The sequence below is a fragment of the Phyllobates terribilis genome, unplaced genomic scaffold (genome assembly GCF_046119375.1).
Source record: "Phyllobates terribilis strain yellow unplaced genomic scaffold, ASM4611937v1 Scaffold_2__4_contigs__length_985480577, whole genome shotgun sequence".
NCBI lineage: Eukaryota > Metazoa > Chordata > Amphibia > Anura > Dendrobatidae > Phyllobates > Phyllobates terribilis.
In genome coordinates, this window is record NW_027362762.1 from 24,710,998 (window position 1) to 24,731,021 (window position 20,024).

General features: G+C 46.7%; 1 protein-coding gene across 2 annotated transcripts in view; it reads left to right on the plus strand.

Moving 5' to 3' along the window:
* Positions 1-1,114: 1,114 nt before the first annotated feature.
* Positions 1,115-20,024, plus strand: part of ILK (integrin linked kinase) — a 38,724-nt gene continuing 19,814 nt past the window's right edge. Inside the window, exon 1 of one of the 2 annotated variants that reach the window (XM_073661202.1) lies at positions 1,115-1,245. In XM_073661202.1, the coding sequence (XP_073517303.1) occupies positions 1,125-1,245 (121 nt within the window). In that variant the 5' untranslated portion in view covers positions 1,115-1,124. Of the gene's footprint in view, positions 1,257-20,024 lie in introns of both variants that reach the window. The other variant, XM_073661203.1, reaches the window with a different exon arrangement.

Below are 20,024 nucleotides of genomic sequence, written 5' to 3' on the forward strand. Positions count from 1 at the left end.
CTCTTCTCCTTCTCACACTCCTCTCCTCCTCACACTCTTCTCCTCACACTCCTCTTCTCCTCACACTCTTCTCCTTCTCACACTCCTCTCCTCACACTCCTCTTCTTCTTCTCCTCACACTCCTCTTCTTCTTCTCCTCACACTCCTCTTCTTCTCCTCCTCCTCACATTCCTCTTCTCCTCCTCTCCTTCTCACTCCTCCTCTCCTTCTCACACTCCTCTTCTCCTCCTCACACTCTTCTCCTTCTCACACTCCTCTCCTCTTCACACTCTTCTCCTTCTCTTCTCCTTCTCACACTCCTCTTCTCCTCACACTCTTCTCCTTCTCTTCTCCTTCTCACACTCCTCTCCTCCTCACACTCTTCTCCTTCTCACACTCCTCTTCTCCTCACACTCCTCTTCTCCTTCTCTTCTCCTTCTCACACTCCTCTCCTCCTCACACTCTTCTCCTTCTCACACTCCTCTTCTCCTCACACTCCTCTTCTCCTTCTCTTCTCCTTCTCACACTCCTCTCCTCCTCACACTCCTCTCCTCACACTCCTCTTCTCCTCACACTCCTCTCCTCCTCACACTCTTCTCCTTCTCTTCTCCTTCTCACACTCCTCTCCTCTTCACACGCTTCTCCTTCTCTTCTCCTTCTCTTCTCCTCCTCACACTCTTCTCCTTCTCTTCTCCTTCTCACACTCCTCTTCTCCTCACACTCTTCTCCTTCTCTTCTCCTCCTCACACTCCTCTCCTCCTCACACTCTTCTCCTTCTCACACTCCTCTCCTCACACTCCTCTTCTCCTCACATTCCTCCTCTCTCCCGCCCTGACTCCTCACAGCCGCTACAGTCGTCGCTCCCAGCTATATATTTCCAGTCTCCCCAGGATGACATACTTGGTAGCGCCCACACCCCTCCGCTGTGTACTATGGCAGCAGCTCAGTACCACGTGATCAGCCCGTCTCTCTCCACCTCCCTATATATGGTCAATGAGCTCAGCTCTAGTAATGGGCGGAGATAAAGTTTCCGCCTGATCCTATTGGCTAATGGCTCTTCTGTGCACGCCCTGTCATTCATATTTGCCCCGCCTTACTTCGCTCCCGGCTCTAGTCTGTTGGCTGGAGACAGTGAAGCCCCGCCCATGGCCTATAGTTATTGGGGAAACCCTGTGCTGACTCCGCCCACTAGCGACTCCTCGCTGCGGAATGTGACGTGGCTGTGGGGGCGCGCACGTACCGGGGCTGGCGGGAGCGAGCGCAGAGGTGAGTGCGGGGTGTGTACAGCGGTAACTGTCCGCAGGCTGAAGTGTGCGGCGCGCTGTGTGTACAAGGAGGGGTATATACTGTATACAGGGTGTATATACTGTGTATACAGGGAGGGGTATATACTATGTACAGGGTGTATATACTGTGTACATGGGAGGGGTATATACTGTATACACTGTATATACTGTGTACATAAGAGGGGTATATACTATGTACAAGGGAGGGGTATATACTGTGTACATAAGAGGTGTATATACTGTGTACAAGGGAGGGGTGTATTCTGTATACAGGGAGAGGTATATACTGTGTACATAAGAGGGGTATATACTGTATACAGGGAGGGGTATATACTGTGTACATAAGAGGGGTATATACTATGTACAAGGGAGGGGTGTATTCTGTATACAGGGAGAGGTATATACTGTGTACATAAGAGGGGTATATACTGTATACAGGGAGGGGTATATACTGTGTACATAAGAGGGGTATATACTGTATACAGGGAGGGGTATATACTGTATACGGGGTATATACTGTATACAGGGTATATACTGTATACAGGGAGGGGTATATACTGTGTACATAAGAGGGGTATATACTGTATACAGGGAGGGTTATATACTGTGTACATAGGAGGGTTATATACTGTGTACATAGGAGGGTTATATACTGTGTACATAGGAGGGTTATATACTGTATACAGGGAGGGTTATATACTGTGTACATAAGAGGGGTATATACTGTGTACATAAGAGGGGTATATACTGTATACAGGGAGGGGTATATACTGTGTACATAAGAGGGGTATATACTGTATACAGGGAGGGGTATATACTGTGTACATAAGAGGGGTATATACTGTATACAGGGAGGGGTATATACTGTATACAGGGTGTATATACTGTGTACATAAGAGGGGTATATACTGTATACAGGGTGTATATACTGTGTACATAAGAGGGGTATATACTGTGTACAAGGGAGGGGTGTATTCTGTATACAGGGAGGGGTATATACTGTGTACATAAGAGGGGTATATACTGTGTACAAGGGAGGGGTGTATTCTGTATACAGGGAGAGGTATATACTGTACAAGGAAGGGGTATATACTGTGTACATAAGAGGGGTATATACTGTATACAGGGTGTATATACTGTGTACATAAGAGGGTGTATATACTGTGTACATGGGAGGGGTATATACTGTGTACATAAGAGGGGTGTATACTGTATACAAGGGAGGGGTGTATACTGTATACAGGGAGGGGTATATACTGTATACAGGGTATATACTGTATACAGGGAGGGGTATATACTGTATACAGGGTGTATATACTGTGTATATACTGTGTACAAGGGAGGGGTGTATACTGTATACAGGGAGGGTTATATACTGTGTACATAAGAGGGGTATATACTGTGTACATAAGAGGGGTATATACTGTATACAGGGAGGGGTATATACTGTGTACATAAGAGGGGTATATACTGTGTACATAAGAGGGGTATATACTGTGTACATAAGAGGGGTATATACTGTATACAGGGAGGGGTATATACTGTGTACATAAGAGGGGTATATACTGTGTACATAAGAGGGGTATATACTGTGTACATAAGAGGGGTATATACTGTGTACATAAGAGGGGTATATACTGTGTACATAAGAGGGGTATATACTGTGTACATAAGAGGGGTATATACTGTATACAGGGGGTATATACTGTATACAGGGGGTATATACTGTGTACATAAGAGGGGTATATACTGTGTATATACTGTGTACAAGGGAGGGGTGTATTCTGTATACAGGGAGGGGTATATACTGTATACAGGGTGTATATACTGTATACAGGGTGTATATACTGTGTATATACTGTGTACAAGGGAGGGGTGTATTCTGTATACAGGGAGGGGTATATACTGTGTACATGGGAGGGGTATATACTGTATACAGGGTGTATATACTGTGTACAAGGGAGGGGTGTATACTGTATACAGGGTGTATATACGGTGTACAAGGGAGGGGTGTATACTGTATACAGGGAGGGGTATATACTGTATACAGGGTGTATACTGTATACAGGGAGGGGTATATACTGTGTACATGGGAGGGGTGTATCTACTATATACAGGGAGGGGTGTATACGATGTATAAACTATACAGGGAGGGGTGTATATAATGTATACACGGGAAGGGTATATACTGTACATAGGAGGGGTATATACTGTATACAGGGTGTATATACTGTGTACAAGGGAGGGGTGTATACAGGGAGGGGTATATACTGTATACAGGGTGTATATACTGTGTACAAGGGAGGGGTGTATACTGTATACAGGGAGGGGTATATACTGTGTACATGGAAGGGGTGTATATACTGTATACGGGGAGGGGTATATACTATGTATAGGGAAGGGTGTATACAGTGTACAAGGTGTATATGCTGTGTACAAGGGAGGTGGGGGGGTATATGCTGTGTACAAGGGAGGTGGGGGGGTATATGCTGTGTACAAGGGAGGTGGGGGGGTATATGCTGTGTACAAGGGAGGTGGGGGGTATATGCTGTGTACAAGGGAGGTGGGGGGTATATGCTGTGTACAAGGGAGGTGGGGGGTATATGCTGTGTACAAGGGAGGTGGGGGGTATATGCTGTGTACAAGGGAGGTGGGGGGTATATGCTGTGTACAAGGGAGGTGGGGGGTATATGCTGTGTACAAGGGAGGTGGGGGGTATATGCTGTGTACAAGGGAGGTGGGGGGTATATGCTGTGTACAAGGGAGGTGGGGGGTATATGCTGTGTACAGGGAGGTGGGGGGTATATGCTGTGTACAGGGAGGTGGGGGGTATATGCTGTGTATAAGGGAGGTGGGGGGTATATGCTGTGTATAAGGGAGGTGGGGGGTATATGCTGTGTACAAGGAGGTGGGGGGTATATGCTGTGTACAAGGGAGGTGGGGGGTATATGCTGTGTACAAGGGAGGTGGGGGGGTATATGCTGTGTACAAGGGAGGTGGGGGGGTATATGCTGTGTATAAGGGAGGTGGGGGGGTATATGCTGTGTATAAGGGAGGTGGGGGGTATATGCTGTGTATAAGGGAGGTGGGGGGTATATGCTGTGTATAAGGGAGGTGGGGGGTATATGCTGTGTACAAGGGAGGTGGGGGGTATATGCTGTGTACAAGGGAGGTGGGGGGGTGTATGCTGTGTATAAGGGAGGTGGGGGGGTGTATGCTGTGTGTAAGGGAGGTGGGGGGGTATATGCTGTGTGTAAGGGAGGTGGGGGTGTATGCTGTGTACAGGGAGGTGGGGGGTGTATGCTGTGTACAAGGGAGGTGGGGGGGTATATGCTGTGTACAAGGGAGGTGGGGGGGTATATGCTGTGTACAAGGGAGGTGGGGGGGTATATGCTGTGTACAAGGGAGGTGGGGGGGGGGTATATGCTGTGTACAAGGGAGGTGGGGGGGTATATGCTGTGTACAAGGGAGGTGGGGGGGTATATGCTGTGTACAAGGGAGGTGGGGGGGTATATGCTGTGTACAAGGGAGGTGGGGGGGGGTATATGCTGTGTACAAGGGAGGTGGGGGGGTATATGCTGTGTACAAGGGAGGTGGGGGGGTATATGCTGTGTACAAGGGAGGTGGGGGGGGTATATGCTGTGTGCAAGGGAGGTGGGGGGGTATATGCTGTGTGCAAGGGAGGTGGGGGGGTATATGCTGTGTGCAAGGGAGGTGGGGGGGTATATGCTGTGTGCAAGGGAGGTGGGGGGGGGTATATGCTGTGTGCAAGGGAGGTGGGGGGGGGGTATATGCTGTGTGCAAGGGAGGTGGGGGGGTATATGCTGTGTGCAAGGGAGGTGGGGGGGGGTATATGCTGTGTGCAAGGGAGGTGGGGGGGGGGTATATGCTGTGTGCAAGGGAGGTGGGGGGGGGTATATGCTGTGTGCAAGGGAGGTGGGGGGGGGGTATATGCTGTGTGCAAGGGAGGTGGGGGGGGGGTATATGCTGTGTGCAAGGGAGGTGGGGGGGTATATGCTGTGTGCAAGGGAGGTGGGGGGGGTATATGCTGTGTGCAAGGGAGGTGGGGGGGTATATGCTGTGTGCAAGGGAGGTGGGGGGGTATATGCTGTGTGCAAGGGAGGTGGGGGGGTATATGCTGTGTGCAAGGGAGGTGGGGGGGTATATGCTGTGTACAAGGGAGGTGGGGGGGTATATGCTGTGTACAAGGGAGGTGGGGGGGTATATGCTGTGTACAAGGGAGGTGGGGGGGGTATATGCTGTGTACAAGGGAGGGGGGGGGGGGCTTATACTTGGGGTATATACTGTATGCAGGGAGATGTGTTGTCAATGATAACAGCCGGGGGAGTCGTGCAGATCCAACCGCTGCGATCAGTGTGTCAGGGGAACTTGCCTCCGCTGCCTCTAATTGTCTGATGAGAGATGGACGAGGTCATGGCTGTCTCCCCAGGCCGGTTATTGGGGAGCGGGCGGTCACGGCTGTCTCCCCAGGCCGGTTATTGGGGAGCGGGCGATGAGCGTATGGTATATACAGCTGCCACCTCCACAATAACAAAGTGACTACTAGCTGCCGCCACCCAGCATTTATACAGGCCTAGTGGACGCCCATTACGTAGCGTACGTCTTCAGGGGTGCGGTGAACAGAGCTGTTAAATGTTATATTTAATCCAGAGTGATAGGCCGTGTTTATAACAATATACAAAAGATTTTACTAAGGGAACAAAACAATGATATTTACAATTACATAAATTCAGAGGGAATAACAAAAGAAACGTAATAAACCTGATGTCCCATAAATGGCTCCGAGCTTAGCGGAGGGAGGTGCTATGACTAGGAAAACAGAACCTACAGCTGCACCTTCCTGCACTGACAAATGACAGAAGCCCAAGTTCTGCGTTTTACTAGATCAACGTTACGCCCACGTACCTCCCCTTGATGAGCTCATGTGGGGGCTGGTAGTGGGATGTGCTAGGTTTTTTTTAATTTTATGAGATCCCCAAATAACAGGATATCTTCACCCCTGGAGATCCCAGGTGGTAGATATTGTCATTATGCTTCTTATCGTGATTTTACCTGTATATACTGATCAAATATGGCATGGATGGCATCATCCATCAGGCCTTTATTAGGAGGAGTTCTAGTGACCCTACAATGAATGCGTTGTGTTCGTCTCTTTACTATGAAAACGAAAATATATCTCCCATAAATCAGATACAAACCCCAATATTCATCACTGACCACTGGCTCCTAAAGGTCTGTGATCCTGGCTTTGATCAGAGGAAGCCCCAGTACTCCCCCCCACCCTCCCCCGCCTCTGTGTAAACAAATCTCAGTCTTGGTGTCTTCTCAGATCAAATCCCCAGTTGTCATTACCTGTTCACTGCAGGAGGACCCTACTTTAATTGAAGTTGAAGTGTTAGTTGCTTCTCACTTCCTCAGTTATAATTAATTCCATTTATTTAATGTGGGGATGATGTGTCCCCTCTCCGGAGATGGCTTTTAACTTTCTCTATGACAAGATGTATATATTTGTACCTCTAAGGCTGTGTGCACACGTTGCAGATTTGGTGCAGATTTGCTAGCAAAACCTGATGCCAGCAAAGTGAATGAGAACCCTGAAGTGTCTTACACTCGTTGAGTATTTTTGACTTGCCGATTTGGTGCAGAAAATGATCCGCAGCATCGATTCTCTGTGCGTTTTTGCCCCATTGACTGCAGTGAAAAAAAAGGCAAAATTGCTGCAAAAATAGCTACATTTTTCAGGCTGCGGTTTCCTGCGAAGAGATGCAGAAGTTTCTGTGCCCATAGCCTAACGGGATGTGTGTTGTTTACTGTATGCAATGTAATATAGATAGAGATCTATATATATTTTTATATTACAGTTGAAACCAGAAGTTTCCATACATAGAGATGTTGCTTCAGTATTGCCACATAATCTTCTTTTCTCATGATGCCGTCTATTTTGTGAAGTGCACCAGTCCCTCCTGCAGCAAAACAGCACCACAGCATGATGCTGCCACCCCCATGTTTCACAGTTGGGATGGTGTTCTTAGGCTTCCAAGATTCTCTTTTTCCTCCAAACGTAACGATGGTCATTATGCCCAAAGAGTGCAATTTTCTTTTCATCAGACCACAAGACATGTCTCCAAAAATTAAGGTCTTTGTTCCTGTGTGCATTTGCAAACAATCTGGCTTTTTTATGTTTCTTTTGGTGTAATGGCTTCTTCCTGGCCGAGTGGCCTTTTAGCCCGTGTTGATATAGTACTCGTTTAACTGCGGATATTGACACAATCTTACCAGCTTCCGCCATCATCTTCACAAGGTCTTTTGCTTTTGTCCTTGGGTTGATATGCAGTTGTTGGACCAAAGCACGTTCATCTCTGGGACACAGAACCCGTCTCCTTCTTGAGCGGTGTTTGTACAGATGAACGAGGCATCTTCAGGTATCTTGAAATTGTACCCAAGGATGAGCCAGACTTGTGCAAGTCCACAATTCTCTTCCTGATATCTTGGCTGATTTCTTTAGACTTTCCCATGATGCTACACAAAGAAGCAGCGTGTTTCAGGTGTGCATTAAAATGCATCCACAGGTGTGTCTCTAATTAACTCAGATGTTGCCAAAAACCTATCAGAAGCTTCCAAACACATGACATCATCATATGGGCCGTCCAGAATTGTTTAAAGGCACAGTAATCTTAGTGTATGGAAACTTTTGACTTTGCAGTAAGTAATAAAAAATGCCTTAAACATTCTCTCTTTCATTATTCTGGCATTTGACAAATATTAAAAATTATGACCTAAAACGGGAAAGGTTTATTCTGATTTCATGTCAGATATTGAGAAAAACCTGCAGATGTGTCTTTTATACAGTGGATGGAAACGTCTGGTTTCAACTGTGTGTATATTTGTATATCTCTCACGCTACATAGTGTAATATAGATAATAGGGTGTGCTGTACATAGTGTGTATACACATACACACACACACCCCTACATCTACATGCCCCGGGTAAATCCCTGTTAGGCTATGTGCCCACAATGCAGAAATGCTGCATATTTTTTACGCTTCTCCCTGGCAGGAAAAACGCGTGCGGATTGTGCATGCGTTTTTTACAAGCGTTTCTCCCGCGAGGTAGAAGCGTTTGTCAAGCGTCTTTGCAGCATTTCTGCATGCGGGTTGACAAGCGATTTTACCATCACTTGGAAAGTGCTTAAATCCATGCAACCGGCATATATAGTGTGACCAAGTAATAGTTAAAAAGAAGAATAAGAATGGTAAAAAATAATAAAAAAAAGGGGATTATACTCTCCTTCCGGTGGCATCTCTGCTGCGTCCGGTGTCTTGCAATGCTTGTGGTGGTGTGAAGGACCTGCGGTGACGTCATTGAGTCATGTGACGTCATGGCAGGTCCTTCACCACAACAGCGCGAGCATTGCAAGACACCGGACGGCGTGGACAAAACACCGGGAGGACATCGGAAGGTGAATATAATCTTTATTTTTTTATTTTATTCTTTTTTTTATGGTACCTGGGTGTGGATGAGTCTCCTGTCCTCCACACCCGGGTACCATCCGCACATTAGAACGCGCCAATTACGCAAGTACAGATGCAATCTTGGGGAATTGGCGCGTTCTAATGCAAGTCAATGGCGGCGAAAATGCAACGCTTCCGCAAAATGAATGGACATGCTGCGGATTTTTGAGCGCAGCATAAGCGCTGCGGAAAAATGCGCAGCATGGGCATTGAAAGTGCGGAATTGCATTGGAGACCATGGGGGAAGGTTTACCAAGCGTTTCCCAAGCGTTTATGCTGCGGAAATTCTGCAGCGTAAACGCTTGAAAAACGCATCGTGGGCACACAGCCTTACTTGTCATGTAGAAAAATCATTTCAGGACTTTTCCCCTTTAATGTTGCCCATTTGTACAAATCCAGTGAGGAATAAACAGATATTTTCAGGTAGAATAAGAAAAATAATGCAGTTGCATAAATCTTCACACCCTTAGACTAATGCTTTGTTGCAGTCCCCTGTGAATTTCTGGCAGCGTTCAGTCTTTTTGGGTCGGGGTCTATCATCGTGGCACATCTAGGATTGACGATCTTTGCCGGCTCCACATCTGTCAGATTGCGGGGGCATCTCCTGTGTACAGCGCCCTCTTAGGTCACCACAGATTGCCCCTTGGGTTCAGGTCTGGGCTCACCCATTACAGAACTTCCATCTTCTCATGGTGAAGCTGTTCTCTTGGTGATTTGGTGACGCTTAGGGTCATTGTCACTGAAAGGTGAAATTCCTCCTCCTCTTCAGCTTTTTAGCAGAAGCCGGAAGGTCCTGATGTAGAATTTTCTTAAATTTGTATTGTTCATAATCCCCCCCCCCCCCCTTGTCTAAAGCTTCAGTTCCATCTACCGAAGACTAGCCCCAGAGCACAATGCTGCCCCCACCATGCATCACTGTGAGGATAGTGATTTTCTGGTGATGACAGGTGTCTGCTTTGCACCTTCTGGAATTATGGCCACAAAGTTCCCCCTCTGGCTCGGATGATTTTCTCTGTAAGATAAGGCTCTGTCTTTCCCCCTCCACCCCAGCGCCACAGGCCAGACATATGAAGAATACGGCAAGTTGGTGGTAACCTGCGGGACACAACCAGGACTGGCCAGAAAATTCCTGCAGCTCCTTTAATGTTGCTGTTGGCCTCTTGGAGTTTCATATACCAATTTAGGCTAAGTGCCCACGATGCAGAAATGCTGCAGATTTTTTTCTGCATCTCCCTGGCAGGAAAAACGCATGCGGATTTTACATGCGTTTTTTCCTGCCAGGTACCCGGGTCTGGATGAGGGTCGCCTCTTCTCCAGACCCGGGTACCATCCGCACATTGAACCGTGTAATATCCGCATGTGCAGATGCAATGATGCGGATGTCATGCGGTCCAATGTAAGTCAATGGCGGCAATTACGCTGCGTGTCCGCAAAATTAGTGGACATGCTGCGTATTTTTCCGCAATGATAATCTGCAGCGGAAATTTCCACAGCATGTGCACAGCACAATGGGATTATCAAGGCAAGAAAGTGAAAGAATTGGGAGCGCAGGTGGTCTTCTCATCCATCCTCCCAGTGGATGGCCATGGAACAATGAGGTGGAATAAGATTCTACAGGTGAACAACTGGCTACGTCGATGGTGCCGTCAACAAGGATTTGGATTTCTGGATCACGGAATGAATTACCTATACGATGGACTACTTGCTAGAGATGGGGTGCACCTTACGAAGACTGGAAAACATGTATTTGGAAGTCGCCTTGCTACACTCATCAGAAGAGCTTTAAACTAGAACAATGTGGGAAGGGAAGCAAAAGGCCAGAAAAAGACATACAGCTGACAAATACTATTGAGATCTCTGCTACTGGAAGTGGAAAGGAAGAACAAAGACAAAACAAATCACAAACTAAAATGTTTTTATACAAATGCACAAAGCATGGGCAACAAACAAGGAGAATTGGAACTACTAATGCAGGAAAAGGAATATGATGTCATTGGAATCACTGAAACTTGGTGGGACGATACACATGATTGGAAAAAAAGGCTAAAAGGATACAACTTATTTGCAAGAAACAGACTTGATAAACGAGGAGGAGGTGTTGCATTGTATGTTAGAAAAGCGTATATCTGCACAGAGATTGAAGCTTCAGAGACTGGGAGTTCTGTGGGAACTGTTTGGGTAAGAATACAAGGAGAGAACAACGGAAAGGACACCATTGTAGGCATTTACTACAGGCCACCTGGGCAAGCTGAAGATATGGATGAACTCTTTATGTATCAAATGACCAAGTTCTCCAAAAAATATGACGTAGTGGTCATGGGAGATTTCAACTATCCAGACATTTGTTGGGAATCTCTCTCAAGTAAAACTAACAGGTCAAGCAAATTCTTATCCTCTCTTGCTGACAACTTTATCTTCCAAAAGGTAGGGGAGAAAACAAGGGGATCTGCTACTTTGGATCTAATCCTTATAAACAGGGAGGAAATGGTTGAGGAGGTAAAGGTGGCTGGGACCCTAGGAGGCAGTGATCATGCTATTATAGAATTTTGGATAACTAGAGGAGGAAGACATGTGAAGACTCAAACTTCAAGGTTAGATTTTAGAAAGGCAGATTTTAAGAGACTCAGAAAGAGAATAGGAGGGATCCAATGGCTGGATGTCCTTAAGGACAAAAATGTCCACGAAGGATGGGAAATTTTTAAAAATGAGATTCTCAAAGCACAATCGTTAACAATCCCGAAAAGTAGGAAGAATGGGAAGCATTTAAGGAAACCAGGATGGATGAACACAGAACTTAAACACATGCTAAAAAGAAAGAAAGAAATGTTTATTAAATGGAAAGAGGGAGGCATATCTAAAGAAGATTATAATGCAGTCTGCAGATCCTGCAGGGCACGTATCAGGTTAGCTAAAGCTGACAATGAATTAAGGCTTGCAAGAGATGTCAAAAGCAATAAAAAAGGATTTTGGGGGTATGTCAAAAGTAAAAGAAAAGTCAAAGATGCTATAGGATTTTTACAGGATGAAAATGGAGAAATGGTAAGAGAGGATGTTGAGAAGGCCGAACTTTTTAATTCCTATTTTGCATCTGTTTTCTCTCAGAAAGAAAATGTAACATCAACTGATCTTCACTGTCCTTTTAAAGGAATAGAGGAATCCAAGTTATCTGTAAACAGAAAGATTGTGAGGGAATATTTAGCTAACATAAATGAGTTCAAGTCTCCAGGTCCAGATGAATTACACCCCAGAGTACTGAAGGAGATCGTAGAAGAAATTTTAGAACCACTCTCCATAATCTTTGAAAATTCTTGGAGAACAGGAGAAGTCCCAGAAGACTGGAGAAGAGCAAATGTTGTTCCTATCTTCAAAAAGGGGAAGAAGGTGGACCCAGGGAACTATAGGCCAGTGAGTCTAACTTCTATACCAGGAAAGATCTTTGAACAAATTATTAAACAACATGTATGTAAGTACATGGATAAGAATGAAGTGATTAACCAGAGTCAGCATGGGTTTGTAACTAACAAGTCATGTCAGACTAACTTAATTTCCTTCTATGACAGAATCACTGACTGGGTGGATCAGGGAAATGCTGTAGATATAGTATATCTTGACTTCAGCAAAGCATTTGACAAAGTATCTAACACCATCCTTATTGAAAAAATGACCAAGTATGCAATGGACCAGGCAACTGTTAGGTGGATTCATAACTGGCTTAGTGATCGGACTCAAAGGGTGGTTGTAAATGGCTTCACATCCAGCTGGATGAATGTCTCAAGTGGGGTACCACAGGGCTCCGTCCTGGGACCTGTATTGTTCAACATCTTTATCAATGATTTAGATGAAGGAATTGAGGGTAAACTGATTAAATTTGCTGATGACACAAAGCTAGGAGGGATAGCTAATACTAGAGAAGAGAGAGAGAGGATTCAAAAAGACCTAAATAAACTGGAGCTGTGGGCAGCAACCAACAGAATGGTTTTTAACAGGGAAAAATGCAAAGTACTACATCTGGGCAATAAAAATGAAAAAAGCATATACAGAATGGGAGGAATAGAGCTAAGCAACAGTACATGTGAAAAAGACTTAGGTATACTAATAGATCATAGACTAAACATGAGTCAACAGTGTGATGCAGCAGCAAAAAAGGCAAATACAATTCTGGGATGTATTAACAGAAGCATACAGTCTAGATCACGTGAAGTCATTATCGGTCTTTACTCCTCTTTGGTCAGACCTCATCTGGAATACTGTGTACAGTTTTGGGCACCACATTTTAAAAAAGACATAGACAAACTGGAACAAGTTCAGAGAAGAGCGACCAGAATGGTGACTGGTCTGCAAACCATGTCCTATGAGGAACGGTTGCAGGATTTGGGAATGTTTAGCTTGCAAAAAAGAAGACTGAGAGGAGACTTAATAGCTGTCTACAAATATGTCAAGGGCTGTCACGTAGAAGGATCATCTTTATTCTCATTTGCAGAAGGAAAGACTAGAAGCAATGGGATGAAACTAAATGGGAGGAGACACAGATTAGATATTAGAAAAAACTTTTTGACAGTTAGGGTGATTAATGAGTGGAACAGGCTGCCACGAGAGGTGGTGAGTTCCCCTTCAATGGACGTCTTCAAACAGAGGCTGGACAGACATCTGTCTGAGATGATCTAGTGAATCCTGCTTTGAGCAGGGGGTTGGACCAGATGACCCAGGAGGTCCCTTCCAACTCAACCATTCTATGATTCTATGATTCTATCATTGGGGACCATGGGGCACATATTACCAAGCTGTTTTTAAGCGTTTTCACTGCTGAAATTCCACGGCAATAACGCTTGAAAAATACATAGTGGGCACACAGCCTTACTTCTTGTCTTTCCTTTAAGTTTTGAGAGACGTCCAGTTCTGGGTAATGTCACTGTGGTACTAGATTCAGCACCTTTTTGATGACGTCGTCATTGTTCATGGTAGATCTAATGCATTGAAATTTGTTTGCACCCTTCTGACTATCAACTTTCCACAGTGAGATCCTTTGCTTTGTTGTCAGCTGTTTACTGACCAGAAAATGTCAAGAAAATCCTCCTAGAACAGTGACAGATCAGAATTGTAAATGACAATGGCTGAGCGCTGACTACTATGTAACATGACGGAAATGTGATCGGCTGATTCTGAGCACAACCACAGCCTGGAGAGAGGGTGTGCACACTTATGCAACCACATTATTGTAGTTTTGTATCTTCCCCGGACAATGATCGGTTTATTTCTCAGTGGATTTGTACAGATTCTGGGCAACATTAAAGCGGGAAAGCGTTCTGAAATTATTCTTCGTGAGTTTTTTTATACATGGCATTTTACCCGGGGTGTGTAGACTTTTATCCTCTGTACAGTGTGAGGGGTACACAGGGTTTGGGAGTCTCTGATCTCCATATTTATCACGCAGAGCAGGTTGGACATTAATTATTTCAGTTCTTGGACACTTGTGTATATTTCTGAAGTGTATGCTATATAATGTACATAAAATATACAGGGTAACACACACGACACTCTGGAGTCGGATCCTCGTGCAGAAATCCTGGCACCTCCATCCTCCGCTTCTATCACGGAGGTCATTAACCCCTTTACCCCCGGCCCGTTTTACATTTTTCATTTTTTGCTCCCCTTCTTCTCGGAGCCATAGCCCTTATTTTTCGGTCAATATGGCCATGTGAGGGCTAATTTTTTTGTAGGACGAGTTGTACTTTTAAACATCATCACAGATTTTACCATATCGTGTGCTGGAAAACGGGAAAAAAACTCAAAGTGCGGTGAAATTGCAAAAAAAAATACAAAAGTTTTTTGTTTTTTTACCACATTCACTGAATGCTAAAACTGAGCTGCCATCATTATTCTCCAGGTCGTTACGAGTTCATAGACACCAAACATGTATAGGTGCTTTTTTATTTAAGTGGTGAAAAAAAAAAATCCAAAGGGTTGTTGTTGTTGTTGTTGTTGTTGTTGTTGTTGTTGTTGTTTTTCTTTGTTTTTTTTTAAAGCAAAAAGCGACATTTCTCGGGATCTGGGGCCGGGTGAGGGCTTATTTTTTGAGCACCAAGCTGATGTTTTTATTGATACCATTTTGGGGTAGATACAATGTTTTGATTGCCAGTTATTGCGACGACCAAAAAAACGTAATTCTAGCATTTCGAATTTTTTTCTCGTTTCACCGTTTACCGATCGGATTAATTCTTTTTGTATATTGATAGATCGGGCGATTCTGAATGCGGCGAGACCAAATATGTATTTTTTGTTATATTTTGAAAGGGGGGTGATTTTAAACTTTTTTTATATTTTTAAAAACTTTTTTTTACACTTTCTGCTTGCTGCAGTTATCTGTTTGTTATACACAAGAGATGAGCAGATCGCCTCTGTGTAGCAGAAATGCTCACCTGCTATGAGCGCCGACCACTATGTGGAGCTCATAGCAATCGAGACATGACAACCACAGGGGTCTGCTGCAGACCCCGGCTTGACATGCGATCATGTGACGGGGTCACTGATGGGCGGGGTAAGTGACGTGCTTCCGGCGTGGCGCTGTTAAATGCAGTTGTCAGAGATTGACAGCGGCGTTTAACTGGTTAACAGCCACGGGTGGATTGCGATTCCACTCGCGGCTGTTGCGGGCACATGTTAGCTGTAAGAATCAGCTGACATGTTCCCAGTTCAGTGCGGGCTCAGTGCCGGAGCCTGTGCTGAACCGGGGGGTGATGACCTGGGGCGTACTAATAGGTCGTCTGAGGAAGGTTCTGCTGCTGATTTGTACAAATTATCAGGATCTGCTGCAGCTCCTGTGTGATCACCGACCAGTGATGTCCCCGATGTGCTCGATGGAGACAAGTCTAGAGATGCTGCAGCCATGGGAGCAGATTTCGGCCACGCTGGCTTTATTATGTGGCCTGGTCGGGTCTTATCGTTTTATTGAGAAATCCATGAAGATTTTGTAACTCCTCAGTATTCCCGGTAGCGCTGCCCCTTCTTCTCCAGACTTCTGCCCTTCGTCACGGCAGCTGGATATCGGCTTCTGGGCCCAATCCTGACTATTGGTAGACATTGGCCTCATGGAAGTGGTCACTTTTTTTTTTTTTCTCCAGACAATCATTCTTCCATGTGTCCCTACAGACTGAGGGGGGCTTAATTAGAGAAATAACTGCAGTAAGTACTGGGATTGGACTGAGGAGGACAGGGGTTAAGGTACTTTTTTCTGAATCCCTCTTGAGTCTGGGAGTCTCAAAGAAAGACTGTCCTGATAAGAGAAGGTGACGCGGCCATGAGCCCGGTCTGTCGACAGTAAAGCCTCTGGAGACCACTCGTGAGGGAGGTTCTCAACCACCACAACTGGTTACGGGACCGGAAACAAAATAGTTGTAAATGGAGAAGTCTCTAAAATGGGATATAGTTTGCAGCGGGGCATCTGTACTGGGAGGAGCTGGGACCGCGGGGCATCTGTACTGGGAGGAGCTGGGACCGCGGGGGATCTGTACTGGGAGGAGTTGGGATCTGTAGCGGGGCTGGAGCTTGTTTCACATCACCGAGGCTAGGCAACTTAGTGACACATACGTTCTTGCCATTACCTTCCTTGGGCCAGGCCTACAATATACAATGCATATAAATCTAGTCAGGACTACAGGACGGGGGATTCTGGTGACAAGTAACTGAGCAGCAGCTCAATGTCAGGCAGCAGCCGCAAAAGCAAACAAGATTTTAGGATGTATAAAAAGAGAAATAAAATCCTGCGATCCCAACAAATTATTACCCCTTTATAAATCACTGGTGAGGCCACATCTGGAATATGGGATCCAGTTTTGGGCTCCACATTTTAAAAAGGATATTCAGAAGTTAGAGTCAGTTCAAAGGCGGCAACTAGAATATTACACGGGATGGAAGGAAAAGTTGGGCGTGTTTAGCTTAGAAAAAAGGATATATAAGAGGAGATTTCATGTATAGATGTGTGGTCAAAGGACGGCACAGGACTTATTCCTTCCAAAGACCACACTAAGGACCAGGGGGCTTGTGTGGAAGAAAGGCGATTCCGGCAGATAAACAGGAAAGGATTCTTTACAGTCAGACTGTGGATTGCCGACCACAAGAGGCAGTAATGGCCGACGCCCGTAACGGCTGTATGCAGGTAGGGGGGCCCGACGCCCGTAACGGCTGTATGCAGGTAGGGGGGCCCGACGCCCGTAACGGCTGTATGCAGGTAGGGGGGCCCGACGCCCGTAGCGGCTGTATGCAGGTAGGGGGGCCCGACGCCCGTAGCGGCTGTATGCAGGGGGGGGGGCCCGACGCCCGTAACTGCTGTATGCAGGGGGGGGGGCCCGACGCCCGTAACGGCTGTATGCAGGGGGGGGGGGGCCCGACGCCCGTAACGGCTGTATGCAGGGGGGGGGCCCGACGCCCGTAACGGCTGTATGCAGGGGGGGGGGGCCCGACGCCCGTAACGGCTGTATGCAGGGGGGGGGGGGCCCGACGCCCGTAACGGCTGTATGCAGGGGGGGGGCCCGACGCCCGTAACGGCTGTATGCAGGGGGGGGGGCGACGCCCGTAACGGCTGTATGCAGGGGTGGGGGGCGACTCCCGTAACGGCTGTATGCAGGGGGGGGGCCCGACGCCCGTAGCGGCTGTATGCAGGGGGGGGGGCCCGACGCCCGTAACTGCTGTATGCAGGGGGGGGGGCCCGACGCCCGTAACGGCTGTATGCAGGGGGGGGGGGGCCCGACGCCCGTAACGGCTGTATGCAGGGGGGGGGCCCGACGCCCGTAACGGCTGTATGCAGGGGGGGGGGGGCCCGACGCCCGTAACGGCTGTATGCAGGGGGGGGGGGGCCCGACGCCCGTAACGGCTGTATGCAGGGGGGGGGCCCGACGCCCGTAACGGCTGTATGCAGGGGGGGGGGCGACGCCCGTAACGGCTGTATGCAGGGGTGGGGGGCGACTCCCGTAACGGCTGTATGCAGGGGGGGGGCCCGACGCCCGTAACGGCTGTATGCAGGGGGGGGGGCAACTCCCGTAGCGGCTGTATGCAGGGGGGGGGGCGACGCCCGTAACGGCTGTATGCAGTGGGGGGGGCGACGCCCGTAACGGCTGTATGCAGGGGATGGATGATTTCCTCAGTACAGAACATTGTGGGTAATAATTTAGTGATGGACGATGTGGAGAACGGTCGCACTTGATGGACCGGAGGGGTTTTTCGTTCTCCTTTTCACTCGGATGTGAATAAAGAATAGGATCTAAACCTCCTCCAGGAGTTATGTGGTGATGAACAGTGGTTTAAGTGGATATAGAAAGTGTACACGCCCCTGTTATGCCAGCTTTTTAGTAACTTCCCCCTTTAATGTCGCCCGCGCTCTGTACAAATCCACAGAGAAACAAACTGAAATAATTTTGAGGGGAAAATATAAGTAAAAAAACTACAGTAATACTTTAGCATAAGTGTGCACACCCTCTTGGGGCTGTGGCTGTGCTCAGAATCAGACGATCACATTCCCCCCATGTTACACAGTAGTCCGCGCTCGGCCCCCGTCATTTCCAGCCGTTCTGATTAACCCCAGAGAAAGTGTCGCTGCTTAGGAGGATTTTCCTGACATTTTCTTAGTTGCATTTTACAGCAGACGCCGCGGTCTGTAAACAGCTGACAACCAGCAATGAGATCCCTTTGCTGTGTTATCAGGAGAAGGGGACAAATCATTTCCCAGGCATGAGATCTAACATGGACACTGAAGACGTCATCAAGAAGGGGCTCAAATCTGCCACTACAACTCACATTAGATAAAACTGGATGCCCCTCAAAAATTGGTGTTGGAGGCTGACAGCAAGATTAAAGGAGCGGCAGGAGTTTAATGCTAGTCTTGGTTGTGTCCTGCATGTGACCAAAATCTCCCGCATTCTTCAGATGTCCAACCTGTGGTGTCAGGTGCCAATACGGAAACCTTTACAAAGAACATTCAAGCCCGGCTATGTTCTGCCAAAACCTCCATCTTGTCAGTCAGAAGCAGGAAACGTGTTTTGTCTGAGACAGAGGGGGAGCTCTGTGGCCATAATTCCAAAAGATGACCATAGACATCATCAGAAGACCCCCATCCCCACAGTGAGGCATGGTGGAGGCAGTACTGTGCTTTGGGACAGTTTTTCAGCAGATAGAATTGGGGCTTTAGTCAAGGAGGAGGAAATTTTATGGACAAAACAAATATCAGACAATGTTGCAACTTCCGGCCTCTGCTAAAAAGCTGAAAATTAGGCTAAGTGCCCACGATGCGGAAATGCTGCCGAGTGTTACTGCATCTCCCTGGCAGAAAAAACGCATGCGGATTTTACATACGCTTTTCCGGCCAGGTAGAAGCTTTTGTCAAGTGTTTTTGTAGCATTTCTGCATGCGGGTTATCAAGAGATTTTAGCATCACTTGGAAAGTGCTTGACAACTCGGTCACACTATATAAATCCATGCAACCGGCATATACAGTCATGGCCAAAAGTATTGAGAATGACACCAAAATGATCTTTTCCCATGATCTGCTGGCCTCTGGTTTTTATTAGTGTTTGTCTGATGTTTATATCACATACAGAAATATAATTGCAATCATATTATGAGTACCAATAGGTTCTATTGACAGTTAGAATGAGTCAATATTTGCAGTGTTGCCCCTTCTTCTTCAAGACCTCTGTAATTCTCCCTGGCATGCTCTCAATCAACTTTTGGACCAAATCCTGACTGATAGCAGTCCATTCTTGCATAATCAATGCTTGCATTTTGCCAGAATTTGTTGGTTTTTGTTTGTCCACCCGTCTCTTGATGATTGACCACAAGTTCTCAATGGGATTAAGATCTGGGGAGTTTCCAGGCCATGGACCCAAAATCTCTATGTTTTGTTCCATGAGCCATTTAGTTATCACCTTTGCTTTATGGCAAGGTGCTCCATCATGCTGGAAAAGGCATTGTTGGGCGCCAAACTGCTCTTGGACGGTTGGGAGAAGTTGCTCTTGGAGGACATTCTGGTACCATTCTTTATTCATGGCTGTGTTTTTAGGCAAGACTGTGAGTGAGCCGATTCCCTTGGCTGAGAAGCAACCCCACACATGAATGGTTTCAGGATGCTTTACAGTTGGCATGAGACAAGACTGGTGGTAGCGCTCACCTCTTCTTCTCCGAATAAGCTGTTTTCCAGATGTCCCAAACAATCGAAAAGGGGATTCATCAGAGAAAATG